Raw genomic sequence first — 19,559 nt, 5'->3', positions numbered from 1 at the left:
ATGAAAAGTGACAGATGACTATTTTACCAAAATCATTTTTTAATTAAAAGAATCATTCTTTTATTATTATTATTTATGTTCTTAATAATGAAATATAAATAAATGATTTACTACACTACAATTTTAGTTTTGGTGTGATTTTTGTCAGCTGTTAACTTTCAGAGCCTGATTTTGGTTGAACATTCACATATTTTACTATGCTTCTTTAATATTAGTGATTAGCTGCCCATTAAATTGTGTTTCAGCTCCGTGCAGCCTGCGTGGAGGCCATCTGTCTGCAGGCCCAGCCTGCTCTGGGGGATGGATGACATATGAGGCACTTTTCAATGGAGTTTCTTCTGTCAAAGTTTCCCACTGACTTAGTAAAACTGGACAAGAAACCATCTGTGAAAGTGCACCTAGCGTATCTCCACGCACAGTGTAGTAGTAGGTGGATAGTAATTTAGTAATCATCCCTCTATCTGCTATCCACCCACTAAATAATTATTTGATGCCTTCAGCAGACAAAAAGCTGAATTCAATACATTTTTTTAATGGAAAATTTGTGTTTAAAACCAAACATGTCCATGAATGTAGATATTTACCAGCATCCACACCAGAGGGTGTTTGCAGTTTCATTTTGTTTTGTACGTAAATACATATAGTTTTACTATTTCCTTTTTGTTTTTATACTGTTCAGTACTTAATGTACATCTTAAAAAAAGAAAATGCCCTATTGAATTTACATTTTTGATTTATTTTCCAACACAACTCATTTTGCGTTTGTTCTGTTCACTCGTAAAATCTCTTTGCTCTCTTCATAGCTGACATAACGTGTCCTTATAGTGTTACATACTGCGTGAGCTATGTTTATGTTCCATCCATATATTCATTTTCCACCACTTCTTGGGAAGAAGGTCGCCATCTTGACCCCGACCTTCTTCCCAATCATGTCGTCCAGCTCTTCTGGGGGATCCTGAGGTGTTCACATGTTAAAAGGGATATGTAATCCCTTGTGCATGTTCTGGGTCCGCCCCCGGGGCCTCCTTCTGGTTTGACGTGTCCTGATCAGAAACCCAGACCACCTCTACTGCTTCCTTTCACTGCAAAGGTGCAGACCTGTGTCACCAAACAGGACCCACTTTTCTCTCCACAGACAAGTCTGGGCAAAACCCTGCTTCCTGACGCGTCTGACGGTTTGCCAGAACTGAGGTTAACCAGAAGTCATTCTCAGTGGACTCACCAAGCTCATCCCACACGAGTTTTTGCTTCCACGACCACAGAGGCTGCAGACCTTTTGGCCTGCCACTACCAGTAAGCAGACTCAAGAGTTTATTGGGCTAACTAAGCCCAAAAGGCCTCTTCCCTCACCTTGTCAGCTTCCTCCACCACAGGGTTGTTTGGGTTTCCATCACAACTGGCACAGATGACCTTCTGGCTACAGCACTGAGTTAGCTGCCTCAGCAATGGAGGCTTTAAACATGGCCCACTCTGGTTGTTTTTGGCCTTAGGTTTTCTGGTACCAGCTACACCTATAAATCATTTTCTGCTGAGACATGGTGGCTTATGAGAACCCCCACATCTGGCTATTTCACTTTTTACCTCAGCCAACTCTAGAAAAGGAAAGTGTCCAGTCTCTATCCAGGAGTTTGGTTTCAGAGCTGGTGCTGTGGTTTCACATTGTTGATGGATAACGATAAATAATCACGTTTGCCCCTTTTGTTCTTTGATATCATCCTTTCTTTTCTAATACATCCCGTTGTCTTTAGAAGAGCTGATGTGAGACAGAAGCACATTCTTGCTGATGTTTTGGTTGGTGTCATAACAGAGCTCTCACCAAGTTACCCATCAAATCCAATTCTCAAAGCTCCACTGTTTTAGACTACAAATCATATTAAGAATTTTCAAAACTAGTTTAATCTCATTAATATATATATATATATGGTGAGCTTAAATCTAAAGCTGCTATAATCACTATTTCTATATAGAAAATAGATCAAGACTGTATATCAAATGTGTAATGTGAAAGGAGTCGCTAGTAGTGATGAACCTACAGAGAATTATCACCCGACTCTGCAGTTCCCCTCAAGCTCTACAACGCCTTTTAGTTTATTGTTTTGGTTTTACGGCCGCAACTTTACTGTTTGGTTTCAGTCTCACCGTTCTCAGCATTGTTTCCAGACACAGCTGTTTTCAGCGAAAATGCTCAGATGAACCGACAGTACACTACCTGCCCAGCCCCAGACAGCAGACAGACAAAGTAAGCTAGAAGGAGAGTGAATATTGGACGTACATTCATCAGGTGGCCAGAAACACGACTCTAAATGCTAATGTTGCTCCGAAATGTGAATTAGCAGCTGTTTGCTCACAGGTTTGCCATATCAACTTAAAAGGCGATAATAATACAGCTTGTTTCCGCTACACAAGCGTGGCCAAAAAAATCAGTCAATGCAGATTTAAGTTATAGCTAAATCCTCATCCTCAAATAAAAGTGACAGACAGATTTTTGCTCTTGTGAAGAAAAACAGAATGTGTGAAATGACAGTTCTTACCTTTTCAGTGTGATGTCTCTTTAAATCATCAGGCGCCTCTGTTTGTGTGCATGTAAAGGGCCGAGATCATGCTACATCATATATCAGGAAGCATTTTGCTCTTCCTCAGCATGTATGCTGTTGGAATACATATCTGAAGCATGTTGATTTGTATGTGCACCTCATTTCTCTATCATGTGAAGTAAGGACTAACCCTGTCTGGCCGTCTAGGATTAATTACTGGAATAGAGCAGCTGGAGAACAAAACTGAAGTTGTGCCTTTGAGTTGGAGCGTCCCTGTGAAAGCGACCTTACCTCAGCTGAACCACTCCGCTCTTCAGATGCTCCAGGAGTTGTCTGCTAAGTGGCAGATGGCAGCGAGCCAAAGAGGTTATTGCAAGTTTTGAGCTGGCTGCCTCTGAAAACACGGCCACTGCAGAAGCTATTGATTGACGCACGACTCGCTCTGTGGCTGCAGACACTGCCAGGGTTCCCCATCTCCCTTCACTGCATCTCTGCCACGCTTTATGGTCCAAGCTGCTGAGAGGGATCCAGCTCACGAAAACTCTGCTCAGTTGTTAAGAAGCCTGGGGGGGAACACTCGCTGTTTGCATAAAATTACTAATAGCTTGACTTATGCAGAAGTGGAGAAGCTCCTTGTTTACCCGAGCTGCATTTTAGCGCCTGCATTTAGATCCCTTCATTGATAGATACCATCGACTTTTCAAGGTCTGATTATGTGTCCAAGTCACAGCAAAAATATGGAGGCGATTCTGACCTGAAAACAGAGTCTGAGTCTTTTTACTCCACCTTAAATGGCAGGACATGTTGAGAACACTTTCTGGGACTTACATAATGGCTCCATACTCAGAATAATACAGCAGTGTCTCTCTTGGAGAAGTTTTAGGTGAGAAATGTGGCACTCAGCAATTCCATTAACATTATAATTTTCAGTGTTAACAAGTAAATGAACAAACTAGCCAGGAGTTAGCTATAATATAAAATACCTTTCCGGCAAATGGTGCTCATTAGTTGCCAGACAAATGGAACAGACAGACATCTGGTGCAGAGTTTGGTTTATACTGAGTGTAAAAGATAATTAAATAGCAACAGCGAGGAAAAGCATTCATTAAGTATTAATTCAGCAGGCCGCCATGTGAGATGAGTCGATGGTAATCCACAAATCCAGCTGCAGTTCAGTGATGGTGGAGGCCAAGTCTGGCACTAAAGGACTGTTAAGTCATCTGTGACCCTCATTGACCACTTCTGGGCGACCAGCAGGACATCAATAGAAGTTTTTCTCCTTTTATACAAAGTCTCTCCGTCCTTTTGAATTACAGTAGCCTGTGACCGATACAAACCATGAAGTCACATTTCATTATTATCATTAAAACTGTATGTGGGGAGGTTTTTCTGGATGGAAAATAGCCAAAGTCTCAGCACCTGGCCGTAATCACTAAATCACTGGTTCTGATCGACAACATTATCAACTTCTTGCAGGATCAACTTTCAGCTCGAGTATTTATTGCCCTTTTAACTGTTTGGTCCAAATCTAGTAAACTATCTTTGACATAAGCATCAAAGGTCCTTGTTGACTTTGGAAATAGTAGTTTGGCCAAACATTCACCTGGCCTTCATCAGCGGATGGCGTTTTCTCAGTTGTCATGGAGATGGATCTGTTGATGTGCAAGCTCAGTAGCTGTTACATGACTTCATCGCACTTCCCTAGAAAACGATAATGCTACTAGCAATCGGAAACAGTCAATCAGAAATTACCTACTTTATTCCATTGTATGAAATTGTGGCACACTGTAACACACTGTCATGTTGGGAAGTAGGAGAGAGGTTATTTTTGTGTGCTAATGTGGATATTAGCAAACAGGCAAATACATTTATTGAGCAAAAATAGCTTTTTGTTTCTCAAATTGAACTGTTCTGAGTTGTTAATCGGATAAAGACCAAAGTGGACCTTGAGTTGCGATTGCATTGTTAAACCCTCATGCTTACAAGCCGACACAGATGAGAAGTCCTAAAAGTTCTATGCTTGAACTCATTAAAACTGACAAACAATTAAACAATTAATCAAATAATCCATTAGTTGATCAACAGAAAATAAATTGCTAATTTGGTAATTGTTAATTGATTAATCATTTAAGTCAATTTTTTAAACCAAAAATGCCAAACATGCGGTGTGAGAATTTGTTGTTTTTCTCTGTTTTATATCGTTATAAATTTACTTTCTTTGGGTTTTGGACTATTGATTAGAAAAAACAAGACATTTGAAGACATCACCATTGGCTTTAGGTAATTGTGATGTGCATTTTTCAATGTTTTCTAACATTTTATAGACCAAATGATTAATTGATTAATTGTGAAAGTAATGGTCAGATCCATCCATAATGAAAGTAATTGTTAGTTGTTGCCCTAGAAATCAAAACAGCTGAAAAAAAGCTTGTGAGTGGACTTTGAGTTGGGATTGTTTTATCTAACATCTTTGACATCTGACATTTTAACATCAGCATTTGTATGATCACGTTTGAAACATTTTAAACTTAAGTTATCTACTGCTGCTGATTATCAGTTTAAATGTTTGTACATAATGTGTAAGTATGTATATCGATGTATATATCAATAATATGCTGAAAGAGCCAGCTTCAGTGAATACAACTTTCCTGAGCTGTATGACACCTTCCAGCATATCAAGCTGCAAGCTATAAATTCATCTGCAAATAATGTGAACACACAGCACACGTAGTTCTGCTGCTAAATGATCTTGAAGCCCCTGCAATGGTGCCTTTTCTGTAGGCTTTTTTGCTGTTTTGCTCCTTGTGCATTCAGTCACAACGAGAGCTCTAACACTGTTGCTCCTGCAGAACAAAAATTAAAATCAGAAATCTCTCAAAAAGAGTATAAAGAAGAATCAGGTTTTGCAGAAATTGGCATAAGCGAGTCTAATGGCTTGGAAGCTCACACATAGGTAGTGAACCACCTTTCTCTCAGGAAAGGCCCAGTGTTGGCTTTTAAAAGCCACTGGAGCTTTTCCAGACACAACTTTCCCTGGCAGCTGCGCACAGACAAATGGATATGTGTCTAATGAAAGGCTTTTAGGAGGTATTGATTTTTTTCTTTCTTCCATAAGTATAGCCAGCTGTTTTGTCCTTGACATACATTCGGACAAGTATGCAGATGAAGGAAAAAATGTAATGCAAGATACGTGTGTGAGAGCCCTTTGTGCCTGTGTTTCTCTCAGCAGCACAACTATTATTTTCTCTGTGTGAGCAGCACAACAAGATTTAAAAAGTTATTACACTTGTTAATGAGCTAATTTATTAACCAATTCTCAAGTAGCGCCAAAGACATTTTTGATCTCCCTTCCACGTCTCCAGGCTCCATCAGCTCACCCCGGCTGTACTCTGCTGTCCACGTACATCATTCATCCAAATATCTGCAGTGTAATCACTTGTGCAGAAACCCTCCCTTATATTCCTCAGTGAGGAACTTTGAGATGCAAGTCAGCGGTTTTGACTTTGTGTGACCAGAGCCGGAGGCTGTCATTACACTAATGCAGCACCGCTATCCAACAAAGGTTCTGCCACCAGGAAAAAACCCCTCCAGATCGCAGAGAACACAGATGATAATACACTGCCCTACATTACAACCTGACTGTCTTTTTCTTTTTCTTTTTTTTTAATTTGCAATTACTCGTCATTATACCTCCGAAGCAGCAGGATTTTTTTCATTTGGAAGAAAGGATATCATGAGCTATCTTCAAAGGCGCAGTTCATACATTAATGGAGGTAATCACTTACAGATACACACTGTCAATGGCATTTTAAGGGCAGTTTTGACATTGCATTAGTGTTTAAAACTAGTGATCATTTAAAAAGTAATTTTTTACAGCAGCAGAATTCTCCTGTGAAGATTTCTGATGTTTGAAGTTAGATTTTGCCTTGTAGAGGCAGGTCACCAGGTCAAATCTCATGAAAAGGTGCCACTAAACAAGACACTTAACCCCGTGTCCTCTCATGTAGCGACCTGCGGGCCATCTGAAGAAGACACTGGGTGTACTGAGCTCTTGGTGTGAATGTGTGAACTTCAATGTGAATCGCTGGAAAACAGCATCCAGGCTTAGTCAGCTTCCCTGGATAAATACAGATTAGATTTATTGTGTAATCTTCGATTTTCTTTCCAGGGAACAGGCAGTTGACATTTGTTAACCGCCACAGAGCAGAGATGAATTTGTCACCATAGACAGCAGGTTATAAACTGCTCCCACAGTGGTGACTTTTAGAAAGTTAATCTCTCTGTCTTTTACTTGTAAGGGTGAATGCACTTTGTCATTTCATCACTACGTCTGATGGAGCTGATATTTAAACACAGCGACATCGTGAAACATGCTGGATAAAATGAGTCAGACTAAACTGAGAGTTGTTTTTAGTTGGATATTTTCTTTTTGGTGTGAAAAGTATGGAATTATATTTGTGCCTCAGTCCTGAGCGCGAAGGGACATTTTGAGCACGGGGGGAAAAAAATTGCAAGCGCATAAATTAGATTTTGTAGAGAAATTATCATGTATTAGCCTGTTTGCTAATATCCGCATTAGCACACAAAAATAACCTCTCTCCTACTTCCCAACATGACAGTGTGTTACAGTGTGCCACAATTTCAGACAATGGAATAAAGTAAAGTAGGTAATTTCCGATTAGCTGTTTTGTCTTCAATCCGACTGCTAGTAGCATTATCGTTTTCTAGGGAAGTAGGGAATCACTTAGAGAAACACTGCAGCCACACATAAGTAATTTGTACAGTTTTGGTTAAAAACATAGGCTGGTGTATGAACATTTATAATGTTTTACAGATGTTTGTAAATTAATCTGCACTTAAGCTTAAGTTTACTTAAGCTAATAGCTTGCAACCTTAGCTTCCCTTGGTAGGTAGCTAGCTAACTTCTGCCAGATAAGCAGTAAGTTAGCTAACTAAGCTAGTTGGCTAACTTGATAATTGCCAGTTACACCAAGGCATCCAAAAAAACTGGTTTAAAAAACAGAACTTTTCTGTCTAATTTTTTTTTATTTTGTAGCTGAAGTGCCAGAAAAAAATTTAAGTGTAGAGCCCTGACTTGAAGTCAAATATATAATTTATATAGTTAGCTGACTTACCGGTGAAGAAGCATTCAGACCTTTTACTCATGTAAAAGTAGCAATTAATAAATACTCTGTTACAAGTAAAAATACACAGGTATTATTAGCTAAACGTACTTAAAGTGTCAAAATTAGTACTCTATGCAGGAAAACGACATACCTGCCAACACTCCCGTTTTCCCGGGTTTCTCCAGTATTTCAAGGCCATCTCCCGTTTTGTTTTTCTCCCGGGAAACTCCCGTAATTTGCATGACCCTCAAACTTTATTATGAAAACACGGATCCAAGTTTTGGATGTTTGTCTGACGTCACCCAAGTTGCCAGGTCGTCTATGAAACACGCTCTACACAGACACACACAATCCACACACTACATACAATTTCAACCCATCGGTCATCGCAACCTGGCAACCCACACCCCGATCCAAGGGGCGTGTGCGCAGCTGCTCTTTGCGCAGGCAGACGGGCCAGCTAACTTAATGTCGGCTTTATTGTGAAAATGTCAGGGCAGGAAGGCGTTCCACCTAAAAAATCTAAATGCACCTGCAGATTTAAGCAGAGTTGGACTGACAACCGCCCACCCACTCTGTATTTTCAAACCTAAATGTTGACAGGTATGAAACGACCCTGTGAGTTCTACACTATTACACACAGTATTATATCATTGGATTAGTATTACTGATGCATTCAAGTATAATTTTACCGTTAGGCTATAGTTAGTGAAGGTGGAGCTAACTGTAAGTATTTTATATACTATTGAGGAGTTTAATCTATAACAATGCATCAAATTTTCTTAAACTCATATGTTTTGTTTAAGTAAAATGTTAATTTGTAAAACGTTAACAAAGAGAGTAAAAAGTACAATATTTCCTTCTGAATTGTAGTGGAGTAGAAGTAGGCTATAATGTGGCATGAAATAAGTAAGGTTCAAGTATCTTAAATATTTACGTAAGAAACTTGGTTACTTTCCATCGCTGCATCACTTACTAATTATTATTAACCACCTTACAGCATGCTTATGAAATTAGATGTAGAACACTCTGTCCGTGTCTGATTATTGAATACAGAATAGATTTTTGTTGCTCAAATTAAACTAGTCTTCATGTGATAAGAATTTCTCTACAATATATAATTTATGTGCAATTGCAAACAACCTTTAACTGTTCTCAAAATGTCCCAAACAAATGTAATGCCATAGAAAGCTGGATTGTTGTGTCAGATCGACGGGTTCTAAACGATGAGACCCAGTCTGTTGTGATGGCAGTAATTACAGTATGTTGTTAAAAGTGACATAATTGGGGCTGATATGGCCAGCTGATTTTATGGTGATGTGAACAGTGATCCTAATAGGAGTATGAACACTGCTCAATCTTCACTAAATCTGCCAAATAACCTCCCCATGTTATCAGTGCAATAGCAGTAAATGTCAGAAAATGTTAGCCTAGGCATCTGCACGAGTCTCCCCAAGCTTGAAGATATAAACAGCAATTTATCTACATTTTGTGGTGATGTTTATGTGCAGTTGGAAAATATTCTGGACGTTTTTTCAATTATTCCATATGTAAAGAGACTTTGTGCATCTTGAAAATATGTGAAATCTCTATATGCTTTGCTTAACCAGACAATCAACTGGAAAATGGAAATGGAAAATATCTTCAGTCCAACAACTCCCAATGCAAACAAGGCCAGTACTGAAGTTCCTGTGATTTAATAGGGGGGATCAAATTACCATCAGAGACCGGAGTTTCATCTATAGTTCATCCCATCGTCTAAATTATAGGTTTGTTCACACCACATTAAATCTCCTAAAGATCTTATTCATAGGCAGCAGAGTAAAACCAAATGATGCCTTATTTTGACTTCAGTTACTGAATGTTGGACCATTGTTCGTAAGTAACAAGCACCATGCATAATAAAAATGTGGAATTGAAGCAGCATTGCTTCATTGCGCCAGCTCCCTGAATGATGATCTTTCCAAAACCTGACATTTTAATTTATTTCAAGGTGTTGCGAGGTAAAAAACAAAACAAAAAAAAAAAGGCAGAAAACATTCTCAGATACTTTCTCTAAAGGTAAATCTATCCATCTATTGTCTAACTGAAGCATTTAGTTTTGCAAGCAGATAAAAAAGAAAAAAAACCTAAAAAACCCCAAAACAGACCACCTGTAACATATCCAGGCCAGCTAACTCATTAAGGCATGGTACGATACTGCTGAGCTGGGCGTCTGTGCTCCAGGTTGAAGAGTTGCTGCTGGCAAGGGCACACACCTTATTTGTCTGAAAGGGTCTTGTTTTCTGTTGTGGTTTTCTGTCAGTGGACAGTGCTGGCTTTTACGGAGCCCTTACCATAAGCTTTGTCTGCATCTTTCTTTGGACACCCCTCCATGAAACTTTTAGGACATCGCCTCCCTGAAGACCTCTTCTGTTCTCTGGTCGGTTGCTGAGTCAATCACAGGTTATAGCTGTATTTTATTACTGGCAGGTTGTTGGGGTTTTTTTTTTTTTTTTTGCCTTATCCTGTATTCACTTCTGGCACGCAAAACCCAACCTAAGTAGAATGAGTGAGTGGAAAGCATCGTCACACAGTTTGAAAAGGATAAGAGGAGGATTATTACACTGAGCCAGTACAGTACTTCTTAAAGTTTCTCCCTCAAAGTGCCCACAGAGAGACATTTGGCCATGGATGCTCATTTGAGGGCTTTAGTTTGCGGGAAAAGGGAGCATTTCAATTTAATTTACCACAGAGAAGTGTTGTCTAAAGGTGGGCATAATAATGACAGCCAAATAATTCTTTTTTCTGTCACTGTTCTAGCTGTTAAGTGAAATTACTAACAGTGCTAGGTTGAAAAGGTTTTGATGGTCCTGGGAGGATCCATGCTGAGAGCTGATGTGGTTATTTGTGTGTGGTGGAGATAGTACATTATTTCAAGTCACATCAAATGGAACAATTTGGGAAGCTGTGCTGTACAGTTTCAGTCTTTTAAATTGGAAACAGTGCAGGACCACCTTCAGTCTGTATCATATCCAGACACCTGGGAGTGCATTAAAAAAGGACCCCAGAAATCCAGGATTTTGTATCATTACCCCTCCTGCTACTTTAAAGCAAATGAGTTACGGTGCATTCAGGTGCAGACTGTCCGTCCCTCTGCTTCATCAGATACCCCACATAGGCCTACTCATTATCATTAATAGCAGTTACATGAATCTTTACGAGTTTTACGGGCGCATCCTTGATCTGTTGTGTAATTTCGACATAACTGAACCATTAAGGTGCACTCCACCAATTTTACTCATCAAGTTTACTCGGCATGAGAAGTACTACTCGCACTGGGAATACAGGTATGTAATGTCTTCTGTAGCTCTGAAAGCAGTGCTCCAAAGTGTGAAAAAATACCCCTGAAAAATACCCCATAGTGATATCTCAGCTTGGGCATGGAGACTACAAATGTGTAACAGAAAGCGCTGCACGACAAACTGAGGGTGTGGTGTTTTAAGATGTTTACCAGACAAGGGGGGGTCTACTGAAGAACGCTATCCAGTGGCATTATGGGAAATGTAGGATCCAGTGTTTTTGGAGCTTGACCCTTACTAGGGACTAAAAGTCAGGATATTTTGGCCTCTGCTCTTTTTTTTTTATTTGTCTCTTTTGAGTCCCCCAACTTTATGACAAATGAAATAATAAATCACTGCAGTGTGCCTTTAAAGTAGACACCACACAGAGTGCAAGATGCTGAGCCCTTTGGAGGCTTTTGTCAACATTATGGCATCATGATGATTTGTTCAAGGTATTTTCCTAGATGATGATATAACTGCTTATATAGTAGACCAGATCAGATAAAAATGTTAAATTGATTAACTACACAGCGCCATAGCAATCAGAAGAAGCTGGTTGAACCCTTGAAAATGAAGTTTAGATTGACCCCAGCATCAACGGGATTTCCAAAAGCTAGACTGGCAGCAGCTTCATGACCAGATGAGGTTAAATACACTTTTTATTCACAAGTAAAAATGTTAACAGCAAACACTCAAAACACAAACTCTGCTTTTGTTATACAAGCAAGCTGTTGCGTTTATGGGCCTTGATCTGTCTGCACTGTCTGGGCCTGTATCACTTTGATCTGTTCGTCTACATCAGTCTGACTGGTGAGGTATAATATATGCTACCAGGCAGATGTAAGAAAATATCAGAATGAGAAGGTGAATTAAAATCCACTGCTGTTGTCCTCATGTGTAACTTACTGGTTTTTGCTGGGGGGGGAGTGTTGGAAGAGGAGGAGGAGGAGGAGAGGGGGGGTTGTTTAAGCACAAAGTCATTGATTGTCACAGCAGAGGAAAGCGCTGCTGGAAGCTGCTCCAGAGCGGCTATGTGTTGCATGCCTCAGCGGGGAAAATGTCTTCGTATGCGGGCGGCAGTTCACTGGGGAGCGGGTAGGAGAAAGGGAAGCAATGATTGAGCTCCGGGTCCGTGGGCGAGTATCCCGGAAGCTCGATTGACGGGTGTCCCCCGCACTGCACTTCTGCACCTGTCTCGTCAAACATATTAAAAACACCTAAATTGATGTAAGACACCGGCTGGAAATCCGCCGAGGAGCAGTCCCGCTCCTCGCTGAAGATGATCGCGCCGGCGCGCTGCCTCTGAGACTGGCGGCTCCTAGAAAACTGCGCTGTTTTGTACCTTTTGATGACCACCAGGTTGATGAGCCCGAGGACGCACTCCAAGGTGCTGAGAACAGTGGAGACGACCAGACTCCGCTGGTAATCCCTCAGCTGCTCGCAGGCAGGGTTCACAACCACAGAGTGGAAGCAGTAATGGGTAAATTTCCTCTCCACCAGAGAAGCCGTGTCCCCGTCCACCACGGCGCCGGAGAAGGCGGTGAGGACTCCCAACAAGAAGACCACAACACCGAGGAGAAAGAAATTCCTGCAGCCGGGCTTCTCCATACAAAAGAGCAGCGCGGAGCCCAGCAGGACCTGCCCGACTCCCACAAGTAGCCCGGAGTAGAAAGCCCCGGCCGCGGCGCCGAGGTGGAAATGCGCTTTCACCGTAGATCCCAACGAGACGCATCTTAATCCAACGACAACTTCGCTCAGGGCGCACACGAAGAGGAGGGTGCTGGAGAAGACGGTGCACAGTCCTTTCCCACTCAACTTCATTATATTCCACCTCTGCCGCTCTCGATCCCTCTCCCCCCTTCTTCATCCTCCTTCGTCCTCTCCTTCGTCTCCTCTGGAAGCACTCTCACATTGGGACATCATCTGCCGGTGACTCCTCCGGTTCAGAGCGGGCGATCCTCGCCGCTGTGGCGTCTCTCTCGCATCCCCGCCGCTTTACATGAATATATAAATAACTAATGCAAATAACGCGTTCCTTTTTGCACTTATCGATATTCCATACACAAACATAGATCACTTTACGCCAGATCACCTAACCGCCCATCAGACTCTCGAAGCACTCTCCTGACCAAAAGTTTTTCCTTTTTTTCCTCCTGCTGAAGAGAGAGACTCATCCGCAGTCCGCCAAGTCGTCGGATTGAATGGTGTGTGGCGTTTTTGAGGCAGGAGGAGGAGGCGGCTGCTTGAGGGTCCTGTGGACCAATGACCCACAGGCCTTCAAATCACTGCAACACCCCTGCGGGGCCTTTAAAGGTGCCCCATGGAGAGTTTATAGCGACGTGTCGTTAAACGTTAAAAGTAAAGGTGTGTAAACGACTTTTGGTTGAGAAAACACCAGCAGGAACAGAAATCATTGGCTTTCGGGAACATTAATTTTTTTTAATTATTATTATTTTTTTACACCCGTTAAAGTCCTTAGGCTTGTAGTAAAATCAGCTTGGTAGCAGCGAGTCAATGCATTTAATTTGAACTGGTGATAAACTGCAAGCAAAAGGTGGATAAACTAGAGTTTTGGTTCATTTTAATTGCTACGTTGATATGATATAACTCTATTCAGCTCATTCTAACGGATGTCATATAGAGGCTACATATACATACTGTGATATGTCTGCGTCATCCTTGCATAATTTTCTCGTAAGGGTTGTTGTTTGTCAAGTGGATCTTTCTGGAAGTCATAAACAAAAGCATTAATAATAGAGCAGCGCCGCTGAGGATGGACGGAGGCTGTGCGCTGTCCGTGGTGCTGAAACATCCAGGACAGATGGCAGCTGACTGGACTCCTCTACGTCTTTTTATCTTTGCTCTCAGCCAACCTCCCAAACAAAAAAACAAACAAACCCCCCCCCAAAAAAAATACACCAGTCGTTTGTGGACGTAGGAGAAACTATACTTCTCACGTTTTATTTAGCACAGATTTAATAACCTGTTGTGTAGGCGGGGACATAACTGCGGTCTGGGAGGGTTTCAGTGCCCAAATGACCAATTGGCGTGATGGAGATTCTGAGGGCCACAGGCGATCAGAGAGAACAATCAAACGAAGCACAGGTGTTACCGGGAAGATTACTGTTCAGTCCCAGAACAAATGTAGAAGGACGTACCGCGTGAGTCATCCAAAGGCTGAACACAGAAGTTGGTACAGCCCACGGTGTTGGAGTATCAAATCCAATGTGTTTCCTATTAAAAGAGAAACGAGCAGGCAGATGGAAGATATATTCCATAAATTCCTTGGTTTAAAAAAATGTGTTTCGTGGAACATTTCATTTTATTTTGTCCCAAAGTTTATATTTTGTCTTTAGGATTGACTTCGTGCTGGATAGAGGAGCATTAGGATCAAATTGGGTCAGATAAAGTTAAAGCAAGACTAGAAGAGTCTACAGCCAAGCTAGCGGCTATGTGAGGCTGGACTTAGGCACAGCGGTGCGTTTGAGCTAAATGCTAACATGTTGATGTTTAGCAGTATAACGTTTACCATGGTCACCATTTAAGTTCAGTTCAAGAAAGGACATGCAAAAAAGCGCACACACATAGCTCAATAAAAACACATAGGATAAAATAATACAATAAATGCCGTAGTTGAAGTGCTTTAAAGTATATAAGTAAAAAGTTGTAGCTATGTGCTAAAAGAGCTACGTCATGTCCTAAGTTAGTTTAGGTTGTTAGCATGCAACATTTGCTAATTAGTACTAAATACAAAGTACAGTTAATGATGATGGGAAAGTCATTAGTTTTGTTTGTTCATAAATCAAAGTATAGGAAATGTTTTGATAGTTTTCTAGACATTTCACTCAGAAACACAAGTGTCAACCTGTTGAGATATTTCAGTCTGGATCAAAGTGGTGGACCGACCGAAAGAATGACATTGCCATCTAGAGACAAACAAAGACGTGTCATAGAAGCAGAACTAGCTGAAAACATTAGAAAAATGACTAAATTAGTCAAGAGGCAACCATCTGAGAAAGGTTCAAGGATATGTAAAATGAGCCCATGGTGGGATCTGCTGGCAAATTGCTGCAGGTTGTTGGATTTGATTTGTTTCCAATTCATTTACCCTGGATGTGAAAACTTTCAGAGGACAAGCGCGAGTTTTTGACTTAATGAACCAAATGTTTGATGGGTGCAGGTGAGAGAATTACACCACAGAAAACCCTCGTCCACCCATTCATCACAATGAGCCACCTCATTGACTGTACCAGTACAGCTGCCAGTAAGCGTGTGTGTGTGAGTGTGAGTCTAATTAGGTCATTACTACTTTGCAGAGGTTTGCAGATAAGAGAAGATGCTGTGAATGATGAGTTGATGACCTGCTGATTGGTTGATTGATTGGCAGTCGTGCTTGCTGGCAGTGGGTGTCTCTAGTGTGAGTTGGTCCATTGGCAGCGCTGCGGATGTCGACGCCATCAACAGCAACAATGAGACTGACTGGACCCATCACCTCACGTCTTTTGGCCCAGACAGACCAGGTTTCAGCAGGAAAAAAAGCACAGCTTTTAGTCCACCCTTCTGTTACAGTATTGTATAATATCCACACTGCTGCTGATCAGCAGATTCAAACCAATTTTCACATTTGTTTTTCCAAAATGTGGGCGTTGTGAAGCCTTTTGAGACTGTAACTGTGATTAAAAGCTATACAAATAAACTTGGACCAGGCCAGCTTAGAAAATGGCTTCAGTTAAATCACAGTAGGAGCAGTCATAGGTGCGCATCACACATTTTAATCTTAGGGAAAACTACTGAATTCAGTTGTTTGATAAATTTGATGAAGCAGAAGTTGTTAACACACAAATGTCTTTCATCAGGGCACAAGGAGAGCCCTGCTCACCTCCATAACACAGACAGTTTCCCTGTCACGGTCACAAACCTGGAAGATGCTGCTGCTGAAGAGGAAAATAATTCCCATCCGAATAGGTAAGATCGCCCCACACACACAAGGCTGCAAGTGGAAGGTTGCAGAATTAACTATAAATGTATTTAATTTCAATGTGGAGGACACACTTCGGATCAGTATGTTAACACTACAGTACATTGTTTTTACCCAGCAGCGTAAGAAAACCTGATCCACCAAACATAATCCATCGACACAGAACAATTCAGATAGATTCCTCACATTGTGGTAAAATCACCTTTTCCCCTCCAAGGGCAGCCTTTTTTAAACTTAAATCACTACAAGTCACAGTGTGTGTGTGTGTGTGTGCGAATTTGTGTGTGGGTTTAGGGCTCAATGCTTCAGCTGTGCCAAGAGTCAGCTGTGAAGGGACTGTTTCGGCATCTGAGATGCAGTTTTACGGCAGCAGTTACAACAGCGGTGACAGGTCAGCCTGTAAAATCCTGTGTTAGCCTATAAATATTAATGAATCTAAAGCAGTCTCAGCTGTTGTTGGCTGGAACTGAGGGGGGACTCAAACAATGTTTATCCCAAAGAGAAATGGACTCAGAACTATAGAGAGTCAATACAGAGGTGCATATGACAAGGGACAGGGCCTGTCAAATGGGTAGTACTGTAAGGAAAATGAATAAAGAAGCAAGGTGCAAGTATTATTTAAAGCTGCACTAATCAATATTTTTATATAAAAAATGGCTCAAATGACAATGTGTAATTTGATAAGTGTTGCTTGTTGTGACACACCCACAGACAATCATCACTTAACTCTGCTGTTCCCCTCAGCTCTACAGTGCTTTTAAGCCTCTTTTAGCTAATAGTTTTGGTTTTCTAGCCCCCAACCTCTGCTCTTATAAACCTCATTAACAGCCACAACAGACAACAAAAAAAGCTCCGATAAACCCACTGTACGCTACCTGCCCAACTTCCGAACAGAAACAGCCAGAAAACGTAAGCAACTAACGTTAGCTGGTGAACATAGTGGAGCATTTAGCAGCGGAGAGCCAGACATTTTTTTCTAAGGAGTTAGTGGAGACCAAAACAGAGCTACAAGGAGAGTGAATTGGCCAGAAACACGACTCCAAATGAATACTAATGTTTCTCCCTGTCTGATGAATTTACACAACTGTTTGCTAACATGCAACTTTATTTGATGTTCTGATTGTGTTCCGAGCTTCCTCTGCTGTCCCCAAGTGGCCAAGTGAGATATTGTGATAATTTTGGCGTTTTATCTAAATTACCATAATTGTATGGTAATGTTTTTGTAAGCTACTTCTTCATTTAATGGCCTAATATATCTGTAGGTTTCTCTTATACAAGTGCCTTTTAACAAATGCTGAAAAAATTAAAAGGATGTCTGTATAGACTGGGTGCTATGGAGCTTTAAGTGTGCCATTATCTACAGGAAATGCTCTTTGAAAGGTTGTATCACCAGGAGGAGAATAACACTGTAGAAACACTGAATCTTTGTAGCATTTAGAATAACAACAGTTAAAATACATTGAATACTGAAATATAGTATTGGGCTCGGTACAAAAACACACTATGAGCCCTCAAAATACTTTATCGGTCTGAAACTAACCAATGCCATTATCCAATATGAATGCTGTCACCAGTGTTACCATCACCATTATCAGTCATTGTCTAAAAGAAATTTAAAGCAAATATAAAAAATACAATTTCTTCTCCTAATCTAAATTAAAAGTCAATTTAACTTTAAACTCTTTCCCTGGACATTTTAATTTGCACTACTTGATGTAATAATAGACTCGCCCAACTATAAATATTCTCAGTTGGTTTCCATGGAGTGACTTTTAATCAACTTCTGGAAAACTATTTTTCAAAGAGTAAGAGTAAAAAGCACAAAGAGCCACACTAACTAAATGCAGGAAATATGTTTAAATCATAAAGACTAACAACAGTTAATGTGAGAGCAGTGTCTGTTCATTGAAAAGTCAATTATAAATCATCCTTCAGGCACTGACTGGCTGGTCTGGAGACAGCAGATGCAGAAACTAAATTAATATCTTAAGTACATTTCTTCCACACTCAGCACCATCATTGTGATTGTTCTGCTGTGCCTTTAAGAAGATTAACTGTGGTATTTGTTTAATGGATATCCATGATTTTATTCAAAGATTTTTTCCCCCTTCTCTATTCCAGAGCAGCGCTGGGATGATAATGATGATGATGAGACTATGACAATGGTTCATTTGTAGGAAGGAAGAGGTGTCATGATGATGATCACATGCATGAGGATAAAACACAGTCAACAAGGAACTGTTATTTTAAAGATTATTATAGGCATTTTTGTCTCTTTATTAAATAGTGACAGTGCAGATAGAGACAATAAACATGGGGAGCGAGAGAGGGGTATGTTGTGGTTATATGGTATGCATCTTAATCACTAGCCCACCAGGACAAAGGAGTTAAATATGTGCTGATCAGGCAACCTGGTGATCTGGTTTAACTGATGTTAGCCAGAATGTGGAGGGGAAGGTAGCAGTTGGTCTAGCACTAGCACCCAGGCAAAGTGCCAGAGTCTATATATATATATACATATGTATATATATATCACATAAAAGACTGAAAGCCCAGCTGGGCTTTCCTTCCTGCATTGAAAGAGACAGCAGTGTGAAGTTTGGAAGGCTCCTTTGAATATGTTTATGATTTTAACAGACTTCATTTGTTAAACTAAGAAATATCGCACTTAGTTTTTAGAGGAAAATGAAATATTTTGCATTTTGGATCCTTTGTGTGGGGAGGGAGTAGAACGTTGAGCGATTGCTTAAAGAATAAAGCAGATGTTATTCTATATTTTTCTTATCGTCAACAAATCTTGTGTAAAGACCAAAACCAACAATGTTTTAGTCCGTCTCTCAATAATGTCCCACCTCCCTACCCTGTCTGTGGCCTCAAGCCCATTGGTTCTTCTTTAAAAAGGGCACAGAGGAGAAAGATGTGCAGGCTTTGCCTACATAGGCAATACTTATTGTTGGATCAGTTCATTGTTGGTTTTGATCTTTTCAGGGGTTTTGTTGATATTAAGAACAATATAGAATAGTATCAGCCGTATCAGGTATGCTATCTCTTTTTGTATTTCAATGTGATTCTCTTTAATTTAGTGTTCAATTAAACAAGGGATAAGCTAACCACTGTTTTTCCATTATTCAGAATTCACTTTAGTGTCTCTTTAATTTAATTGTATGGGACATTCTTTGTATTTTAGGAATATTTTTTAACTGAATTCTCTCATGTCTTCCAAAGGTGTTGGTGTTAAAACAGGGAGACAGGTGATAAAAATGTCACGTGGAGTCAGAAGTTGGTTCCTCACTGCTTTCACCATATTTGCAGGTTCCTTTCATCTGAGATTCTGCTGTCTGTTTTCTGTATTGAATTACATTGTGAAAATACAATATTTATGCAAAAATGTGCCCCCTCAAAAATCTTAATGTGCTGTATGTTTCTGGTATCAATGCTCCTGTGTCTCAGTGTTAAAATAAAAACCATGTGGCTGACTCTATGATAAACAGAGGGGCTGCAGAATCCCACACAGGATTAGCTGCCTTTTCCACCATTTATAACAAACAGATGTCTCAGAACCGGGCTGGATCTTGTCCAGGACTCTACACCGATACAC

General features: G+C 40.6%; 1 protein-coding gene and 1 long non-coding RNA gene across 2 annotated transcripts; both read right to left on the bottom strand.

Moving 5' to 3' along the window:
* Window positions 1-3,295: 3,295 nt before the first annotated feature.
* Window positions 3,296-7,851, bottom strand: LOC122879837. The gene is made up of 3 exons (XR_006378796.1): window positions 7,812-7,851; window positions 4,138-4,186; window positions 3,296-3,854 (listed from the first exon to the last, which is right to left on the bottom strand). It is a non-coding gene; the product is annotated as an uncharacterized LOC122879837 (long non-coding RNA).
* Window positions 7,852-11,624: 3,773 nt separating this feature from the next.
* LOC122879835 (transmembrane protein 271-like) lies at window positions 11,625-13,338 on the bottom strand. Its single transcript, XM_044204308.1, has one exon. The coding sequence runs from the start codon at window positions 12,802-12,804 to the stop codon at window positions 12,013-12,015; it is 792 nt and encodes a 263-aa protein (XP_044060243.1). The 5' UTR covers window positions 12,805-13,338; the 3' UTR covers window positions 11,625-12,012.
* Between the last annotated feature and the right edge of the window lie 6,221 nt (window positions 13,339-19,559).

The sequence above is a fragment of the Siniperca chuatsi genome, linkage group LG8 (assembly GCF_020085105.1).
Source record: "Siniperca chuatsi isolate FFG_IHB_CAS linkage group LG8, ASM2008510v1, whole genome shotgun sequence".
Classification (NCBI taxonomy): Eukaryota; Metazoa; Chordata; class Actinopteri; order Centrarchiformes; family Sinipercidae; genus Siniperca; species Siniperca chuatsi.
This window is presented reverse-complemented; position numbering and strand designations above follow the sequence as displayed.

Bases quoted from the DNA above. Each gene is read 5' to 3' on its own strand.
- LOC122879835 (XM_044204308.1), bottom strand. From the start codon at position 12,804: ATGAAGTTGAGTGGGAAAGGACTGTGCACCGTCTTCTCCAGCACCCTC.